This window comes from Cryptomeria japonica, chromosome 5 (genome assembly GCF_030272615.1).
Source record: "Cryptomeria japonica chromosome 5, Sugi_1.0, whole genome shotgun sequence".
In the NCBI taxonomy this organism is placed as follows: domain Eukaryota; kingdom Viridiplantae; phylum Streptophyta; class Pinopsida; order Cupressales; family Cupressaceae; genus Cryptomeria; species Cryptomeria japonica.
This window is the reverse complement of record NC_081409.1, coordinates 855,730,903-855,740,234: the sequence shown is the minus strand read 5'-3', so window position 1 is coordinate 855,740,234 and position 9,332 is coordinate 855,730,903. Positions and strand designations below refer to the sequence as shown.

The 9,332-nt window shown below is 38.7% G+C and overlaps 2 protein-coding genes across 2 annotated transcripts; both read left to right on the top strand.

Moving 5' to 3' along the window:
• The first annotated feature begins 7,055 nt into the window (after positions 1 to 7,055).
• On the top strand, positions 7,056 to 7,841 carry LOC131035295 (2-acetamido-2-deoxy-D-galactose-binding seed lectin 2-like). Its single transcript, XM_057966971.2, has one exon. It carries the CDS (start codon positions 7,056 to 7,058, stop codon positions 7,839 to 7,841), a length of 786 nt encoding a protein of 261 aa, XP_057822954.2.
• Positions 7,842 to 8,027: 186 nt separating this feature from the next.
• On the top strand, positions 8,028 to 9,122 carry LOC131876234 (L-type lectin-domain containing receptor kinase IX.1-like). The gene has a single exon (XM_059221114.1). It carries the CDS (start codon positions 8,028 to 8,030, stop codon positions 9,120 to 9,122), a length of 1,095 nt encoding a protein of 364 aa, XP_059077097.1.
• The last annotated feature ends 210 nt before the right edge of the window (positions 9,123 to 9,332 follow it).

Genomic DNA, 9,332 nt, shown 5'->3' with positions numbered 1-9,332 from the left:
GCTTAAGTGTCTTGTTAGTTTTAAAATGTTGTCATAGGTTTTTTTTAGTCATTTAATAAGTTTTTGATCTCATTTTGTGCTTGAGAGATCAATTTTTGCTTCTTAGGGCTTGAATTGTCAATTTTGTGCTTCTAGGCCAAAAGGGCTAAAAAGTGGAAAATTGCCTTATAGGCTTAGCCATGATTTGAAAAGAATTGAAACATGTTTATAAAGTGTTTTTAATCAGTTCTAGGTGGTTTTGGAAGGTTGGTTGTGTTGGGTTGCTCAAATTGCCACTTGGAGCAACAAAAGTTATCATTTTGTTTGTAAAAGTTGTCATTTTGGACACTTTTTTTGTAAAAAGAAGACAAAAATGCCTTATGTCCATATAGGAATTGATAACCACCTCATAATTCTATTTATATTCCTCCCTCTTCTTGGTATAGGGTTGGATTTTGTACTTTCTATCATAATTAATCAAAAGGGCAGCAATTTTCTATTTTTTCTCATGTTTTGAGCTTCATTTTGTACAACAGTCCATACTGGGCTTATCATTTCCATACTGTACCTTATGGACAGTGAACTTAGTGTATATCTAATTCACTTTATGTAATTTCTTTGCAGGTTGTGCATTTGGAAGTTGGTTTTATAAAATTGTTTCATTTTTGCTCTTTGGTTTCGCTGTCAAGGGTTTTGGCCTCCAAAATGCATCAACTTATCTAATTCTAGGTTTGGGCTCCCATGGATGGACTTAGAAAAGTTTTATTGCTCATGTACAGTGTAAATAATTCATTTTTTGGCTAGGGTTGTGCAAAAGAAGTTCTTTTGAGTTCATGCTAGGCAAGTTGGAGATGGATTTGGCTAGCAATGTGAACAAAGACTCAGACAAGTTTGTGCTCAAAGGTCAATTAAGTGAAAAAACTTAAGGAAGAGGTCTGCACTAGTTTCCTTGGAGTTTTAGATGTATTTGGAGCTCCAAACAATGTTTATTTCACCTTGCAAGTGTGTTGAGTTATAGCTGGCAACAAGTACCCAATTTTGGGGAATTTAATGTCTTTTGCATCCAAAGTTGATTAATGAACATATTCAGGCTTTGAAATCTTGTGGAAAGTGTTGACAAAGTGTTTGGAGAATTTTACAAACCTTGGTGAAGTTTTCCTTGAAGTTCTAACCCTTTCAAAGTGCAGCAAAATAGTGAATTTGACAGTGACAGTGCATTTAACAGTCATTTTTCAGTTTGCATAGCAAGTGTTTGATGTAATGTCATGCAGGGCAAAGTTGGGGAAGTGTTAAAAATGGTGTGGAAAATGTTCTTCAAGAGTTTGGAATCTTGGTTTAATGTCTAAAAGAGACTTCCTATGTTGCATGCACAAAACCCTCTCAAAACCCTCCTTTCTTGCCTAAAATTATGGACAGTCATTAAACCACCTTCTTAGGAGCTAAGACCTCAAAAATATTTGAGTTTGGACCTTGTAGACACCTTCCAAATTAGGTTTCAAGGCTGGTTTAGCCATCGTTTCACTACACAAGTAGAAATCACTCCAATTAGGCCTCCACGAGCTAGTAGCCTTTTAGCCTTGTTTTGACAAAAAGTGAATCTGATTGCCTATATGATGTTAGAACCATTGCAAACTCTTGATGGATAGTTGAAATACAAAAAATGGCATAATTCAATCAAAATTGACAGTTAAGGCATCAACTTGGGGTGTGGACCTATGGTGGAGGACTTGAGTAACATTGAGGAAGCAAGCTAGAACAAAGTTGTATAACACATAATGGGGTGGTTGATTGAGAAGAGGTGTGGGTGTTGAAGTTTGTTATTGCAAACACTAATTGAAAACAAAGGAAAAGAATATCTGTTAGGTCCACTTGATAGATTAAACCAATTTAGGCCTATTGAGAAACTTCTCACTCAACCTCCCTATCATAGTGGTATCAGAGCTTGAGTAAGATTCAGGTAAAAGGAGAAAAAAAATTAACCTAGGATCAATATAATCCTTAGAAGAAAACATGGTGACTAATGTTGAGTTAGCCAAGAAGGTCGAAGACCAAGAAGAAGAAAATAGAGCACTTAGAGAGAGGTTGGAGTAGCTAGCAACAAAACTAGTTGAAGTTGAAGTTAAGACTAGAGAAGTCCATCATAAGGTTGGAGATAAGGGCAAAATGGTGGCAATAGAAGATGAGGTTCCAATACCTAACCCAGTTCTTGAGCAAGAAACATTCTTGAAGGCTTTGAGAGCCATGAGTGGTAAAACCTTAGAGGGAGTGGCTCTTTTCAGTGGAAAGATGGATCCAGATGCTCTTATAGAATGGATTGAAGGCCTGAAAAACCATTTTGAATGTGATGGAATAACTGAAGCACAAAAGGTTAAAGTAGTAAAATCAAGGATGAGTGGGGCAGCCTTAACTTGGTGGAAGTTCATCCAAGAGGAAAGGGTGAAAGAAGGTAAGAAACCAATAGCCACTTGGAAAGCAATGGTAACCAAAATTAGAGAAACTCATCTTCCTAAAGACTATGAGATCCAACTACATAGGAAAAGACAAAACTTGAGACAAAAAGACTTAGATGTCAGTAGCTACATTGAGGAGTTTCAAAAACTATGCATGAGATCCAAGGTAGTATAGGATGAGAGTATAAAATTAGCAAGGTATTTGAATGGACTGAGATGGAACATACAAGAAGAGATGAGTTTGTTGTGTCCACAAATAGTTCACAAGTGTTATCAACTAGCACTCAAAGTGGAAGAAAAGAACAAGAAAAAGAAAGAGCAAAGCAACAAAGGCAGAGGCAGAGGTAGGGGTAGAGATGGTAGAGGCCATAGAGGAAGTTTTGTTGGAAGAGGAGATCAAAGGTCACAAGGAGAATCCAAACTTATTGAGAAAAGTGGGGATTCATATAGCAAGAGCAGCTATAGAGGAAGGGGATCTAGAAACCCGGGTAGAGGTAGATCTAGTAGACCAGGAAGAGGGTCATACTTCTCCACCATGAAATGCTACAACTATCAGAAGTTGGGGAACCCTACCTACAGATGTCCAGAGGAACCCACTTCATCACAAGGAGGTGAAAGGAAAGTGAATTATGTGCAAGAAAATGCAGCAAGCAGCAAAGCTTGTGAAGTGAGCTTAACAATAGAAGATGGTGAGAGTTTGATGATGAGAAGAGTCTTGATAAAGGAACCAATCAAGGAAGAACCTATTCAAAGAAGGCCATTGTTTATAATTAAGTGCAAGATCATGCAAAAGGTATGCAAGGTGGTCATTGATTCAGGATCCATAGATAACATAGTTTCAGAAGAAGCAGTGAGGAAACTCAAACTAGAAAGAATCCCTCACACACATCCCTATAGAGTCACATGCTTGAAAAGGGAGCAACATGTTCTTATCAATGAACAAACATGGGTATAATTCACCATAGGAGGGTATCAAGATAAGATCTTATGTGATATTCTTCCAATGGATACTTGTCATCTACTTCTTGGTAGACCTTGGCAATTTGACAAGAAAGCCATACACAATGGTGAAAAGAACTCCTACTCATTTCAGAAGGATGGTGTTAAATACAAAATTCAGTCTTTAAATGGAGAGAAAGAGGACAACAGTTCAAAGAATCAGAATGTTTTAATAGTGAATAAGATAGAGTTTATTAATAGACTTGAAGAGGGTAAAGGAGTGGGATTTGCACTCATAGTGACACCCAAGGAAGAAAAGAAGGAGAAGAAGGTTGAAATACCACAAGAAGTGCAACATATACTTGATAACTTTAAATAAATTATAAGGGATGGAACACCTGCAACCTTACCACCTCCTAGAGCCATTAGCCATCAGATAGATTTCATACTAGGAGCCTCTTTATCGAACAAAGAAGCCTATAAGATGACACCTAAATAGAACAAAGAAATGGCAAGACAAGTGCAAGAACTCCTAGATCAAAATTTGATAGGAAAAAGTATAAGTCCTTGTGCAGTACCTGTCGTTTTAGCACGTAAGAAAGGAAGTGCATGGAGATTATGCACAGATTCAGGAGCCATTAATAGAATCACTATCAGGCATAGATTTCCCATTCCAAGGATTGAGGATTTGATGGATTGTTTGGGAGGTTTAAAGTACTTCACAAAAATTGACCTCAAGAGTGGTTATCACCAAATCAAGATAAAAGAAGGTGATAAATGGAAAACAACCTTCAAAACAAATGAGGGTCTTTATGAGTGGCTAGTTATGCCATTTGGTCTTTCTAATGCCCCAAGTACTTTCATGAGACTCATGAATGAAGTGTTGCATGATTTCATTGGTAAATTTGTAGTGGTGTACTTAGATGACATTCTAATATTCAGTAAAGCTAAAGAAGAGCATTTGAAGCATCTTGAAATTGTTTTGAACAAATTATATGATGAACAACTGACAATGAATTTGGAAAAGTGTGATTTTATGAAACGGGAATTGGTTTATCTTGGCTTTGTGATCTCAGGTGGAGATTTGAAAATGGATAAAACCAAGGTGGAAGCCATCACTAATTGGCCTACACCCAAATCAGCAAGTGATATTCAAAGTTTTCATGGTTTAGCACAATTCTACAGGAAGTTCATCAGAGGGTTTAGTGAAATTTGTGCACCAATGCTTGATACTATAAAAGGTGGAGCTAAGGTAAAGTTTTAGTGGACAAATGCTGCAAATAAGGGGTTTGAACTTTTGAAAACTAAGGTTGCTTCTCAACCAGTGCTTATACTTCCTAGTTTTGACAAGTTATTTACTATTGAATGTGATGCTAGTAATGTTGCAGTAGGTGCAGTGTTGAGTCATGATAATAGATCTGTATCTTTCTTTAGTGAAAAGTTGAATGATGCTAAAAAGTACTCTTCCTATGATTTGGAACTCTATTCTTTAGTTCAAGCACTTAGAAAGAGGAGACATTATTTGCTTCCAAAGGAGTTTGTTGTTTATATAGATAACCAGGCTTTGAGTTTCTGGAATTCACAAGATAAGTTAAATCATAGGCATGTTAAATGGGTTGAGTACTTACAATCATACACTTTTACTCTTAAGCACAAGAAAGGACAATGCAATAAGGTAGCATATGCTTTGAGTAGAAGGATTCTAACAATGCAGGAGGTACATGTTTAGAGTATTGGCATAGAATGCTTCAAAGGAATGTATCCTAATGATGAAGATTTTGCAGCTATCTATTAGTTTTGCCAAGCATTTGATAATTCTTTTTATAGTGAATATGCTGATTATACTTTGCAAAATGGTTTGTTGTTTAAAGGGGGGCAGCTATGTGTTCCAAAAAGCTCAATGAGGGAGAATTTGATTCAAGAAAAGCACAATGGGTGTTTGAGTGGACACTTTGGTCTCAACAAGACATTGGAGTTGGTGCAACGTTTCTATTATTGGCCTAAAATGCAGCAAGATGTTAGAAGGTATGTGGAGCAATGTATGGTTTGTCAAAAAGCAAAACGTAATACTTCTAGTGCTGGTCTTTATCAGCCTCTTCCAATTCCTACAAGGCCTTGGGAATGTGTTAGCATGGATTTTGTGGTAGGATTACCTAAGACTCAAGCTAGTTTTGATAGCATTTTTGTGATTGTGGATAGATTTAGTAAAATGGCACACTTTATTCCTTGCAAGACTACACATAATGCTAGTCGTATAGCCTATTTGTTTTCCAAGGAAGTGATTAGAATCCATGGTTTACCTTCTAGCATTATTTTTGATAGAGATGTTAAGTTTCTTGGCCATTTTTGGAAGACATTGTGGAAAAGATTGGGTACTAATCTTTCTTTTGGTTCACCTTATCACCCACAGACTGATGGCCAAACTGAGGTGGTCAATAGGACTCTTAGAAACCTCTTAAGGTGTTTGATAAAGTAATATGGCCAAAGTTGGGACTAGCTCATCCATCAAGCAAAATTTGCATATAATGATAGTGTTAACGGGTCAACTGGTAAGAGTCCCTTTGAGATTGTTTATGGTATGCACCCAAGGGGTGTCATGGAGTTAAAGGATCATGGTAGCATGCAACAAAAGAGTGGTACAATAGATGACATGGCTCAATCAATGAAGGAATTTCATGAGCAAGTGAGAAAGACTCTTCAGGATACCTCACAGAAATTGAAAGCTAAAGTGGATGCATCAAAGAGGGATGTTCAATTTTCAGTTGGGGACTTTGTGATGGTGCATTTGAACAAGTCTAGATTGTCAGTTGAAATACACAAAATGGCCTAATTCAATCAAAATTGACAGTTGAGGCAACAACTTGGGGTGTGGACCTATGGTGGACTTGAGTAACATTGAGGAAGCAACCTAGAACAAAGTTGTAAAACACACAATGGGGTGGTTGATTGAGAAGAGGTGTGGGTGTTGAAGTTTGTTATTGCAAACACTAATTGAAAACAAAGAAAAAGCATATCATTTGGGTCCACTAGCTAGATTAAACCAATTTAGGCCTATTGAGCAACTTCTCACTCAACCTCCCTATCACTTACTATAGTTAGTAAGTTGTCATCAATTAGGACTTTGCAAATCAACTATTTTATGCTCCTCGAAGTCGTTTTGATGTATTGTTTTGAGATTGTTGTAACTCTATAATTCCTGAGAATTAATACGAAAGACAATTTGCCCATAGTTTTTTACTGATATATTTTTACAAGGTTTTTCCACATAAAACTGAATGTTATGTGCTATTGTTGTACTTTGCAATTTTCTAAGCTTGATTATGACATTCAATGAAGAATCGTCAAGACATCAGTTTTGCGACTAAGTCTCGTAGTTGTGCATCACGTGAACGTTCCACCATTCCACTGGTCAGACTGTCGCAATCCAATTTGGGGACCAGTATGGCATAAGAAGACAATTATTCGTCATTGGATTCATTGTGTTGAATCACATCGACGACTAGAGATGATGATAATAGTGGAAACTTCTTCCGAACGTAGTATCTACGAAACTACTGATTTTGCAGCGAAGGTGTCCATGTTGAATCTTTGTTTGAACGAAATTTAAGTCTGCTGCTCGCGATGTTCCAAAAATAGTTTTTAGCAGAAAGGCTTTGTTAAGCTGATTTTCCTTTCCTCGACTCTTTAATGGCTATTACTACTCTACCAGTAGTTGCTGTTTCTGTGATATTGCATTTATCTATATTAGGAATTTCACCTCTCGAAGCCAAAAATGCCCAAGTTAGCTTTGAATGGAATTCTTCTGCTGCAGATCATTCCCCTGCAAATCGTATTGCACTTGGTGCAGATGCAATATTTGTTAATACTGGTGTATTACAACTTACAGATAGCATGAAGGGTTTACGAGGCAATGGATCTGTAGGGAGAGCGGCATACAATGAAACGATTTCTCTATGGGACGCTTCTACTAAAGCTGTTGCCAACTTTACCACACATTTTCAGTTTCAAATGGACTGGACTAACCAAAGCACTGCTGATGTTCCAGATTATGGAGGGGATGGGCTTTCTTTTTTCATGGGGCGTAGAGAATCGGATTACAATCTGTCTTTCACAGGAAAGAACGGATATCTTGGCCTTTTCAGCCCTGACAATGACGGGAAATCATCCACTAAACTTCTAGTTGTTGAGTTCGACACATATAGTAATTCACCGTGGGATAAAGACAGTAACCACATTGGAATTGATGTCAACACAATCAACTCTGCAGCCACTCGCCCTCTCCATCAAAGATTGAATGGCGGTGAAACATGGGACGTTCGGGTAGATTACCGCGGCCAAGAAAATGTGTTGGAAGTTTTTGCTTCGTGTAGATGCAACGGCAAAGGACCATGGAAACTGGCACATAAAATAGATTTGACACACTATCTTCCCGAAGAGATTGTGGTGGGATTTTCTGCCACTGCATTCAAGTGAAGTGAGATTCACAAGCTTACCTTTTGGAACCTCACCAGCACCATTTCTAGATCTTCCGATGGTGGAGAGAAAAGGGAGTTCCCATGGAAGGTAACTATAGCAATCGGTTTTGCCGGTTTGATTGTAACTAGTTTGATCTCCTTTATCATCTATTATAAAAAACGAAGCAGACCAACATCTCACAGAATGGAAGACCAAAGAGAGTCAGATATGGAGGCAGATATAGAGATGGTGGTGGATCATATTCCCCGTAAATTTACTTACGGGGAACTCAGCGCGGGCACTAATAATTTCAGCGAATCCTACAAGCTGGGACATGGAGGCTTCGGCGATGTCTACAAAGCTATTTTAGTGAACTCGGACGAAATCGTAGCAGTAAAACGCATATCAGCTGGATCAAGGCAAGGGAAAAAGGAATATCTTGCAGAAATAAGCACAATTACCCGTCTAAGACATCGGAATTTGGTTCAGTTGTTGGGCTGGTGCCATGAAAAGGCTAGACTCATATTGGTCTACGAGTATATGCCTAATGAAAGTCTAGACAAATTCATCTTTGGATCAAGAAGAGGAGAGCTAGATTGGAGGCGCAGGTATAGAATTGCCTCCGACATAGCCTCTGCGCTTCTTTACCTTCACGAGTTGTGGGATGAATGTGTTTTGCACAGAGACATTAAATCAAGCAATGTTATGCTGGATTCTGAATTCAATGCAAAGCTGGAGTTCGGATTGGCACGACTGGTGAAGCATAATCAATGGTCTCAAACCTCGACTATAGCAGAAACTCTCGGGTACCTGGCCCCTGAATGTGCAGTCACAGGAATCTCCAGCTCAGAATCAGACGTCTTCAGCTTTGGAGCCGTTGCTTTGGAAATTGCTTGCGGAATGCGAGCCCTTGATTTCAGCCTGGGAGAATCAATGACACGCCTTGTGGAGCGGGTGTGGAATTTATACGGGCAAGGAAGATTGTTTGACGCAGCCGACAGCAGTTTGAATGGAGAGTTCGACAGGGCAGAAATGGAGACGCTGATTATGATAGGACTATGGTGCTCGCATCCAGATCCTTTTACCAGACCTACAATAAGGCAAGTACTCCAGCTCTTAAACTTCGAAGTGCCGCTGCCTCGCCTTCCACCCATACTGCCTACCGCAGCATACTCTCCTCTTGGACCGGGTTCTACATCGGATTTTCCTCCACCAGCTGGCTCTTATTCACACGAGATGCGACTTCTTTCAAGTTCTGCCTCGTCTTCTTCCGCTCTGGCGTCTGAATCAGCCAATTAAAGCATATCCAAAGAACAACAGAAGGGTTTTCCTCAACATTAGTCTTAATTTCTCAAGAATTAGATATTTGGGCTGTTCTTGAAAGAGTTACATATTAGGCTTTCCTAATTATGGTCACAGTTGGGTACAGTCCAATAGTTGTATGAATCACAGTTAAAAATTTCGTTATTTCCCAACGTAGATAGAACTACCAGCGGACTGATATAGCAG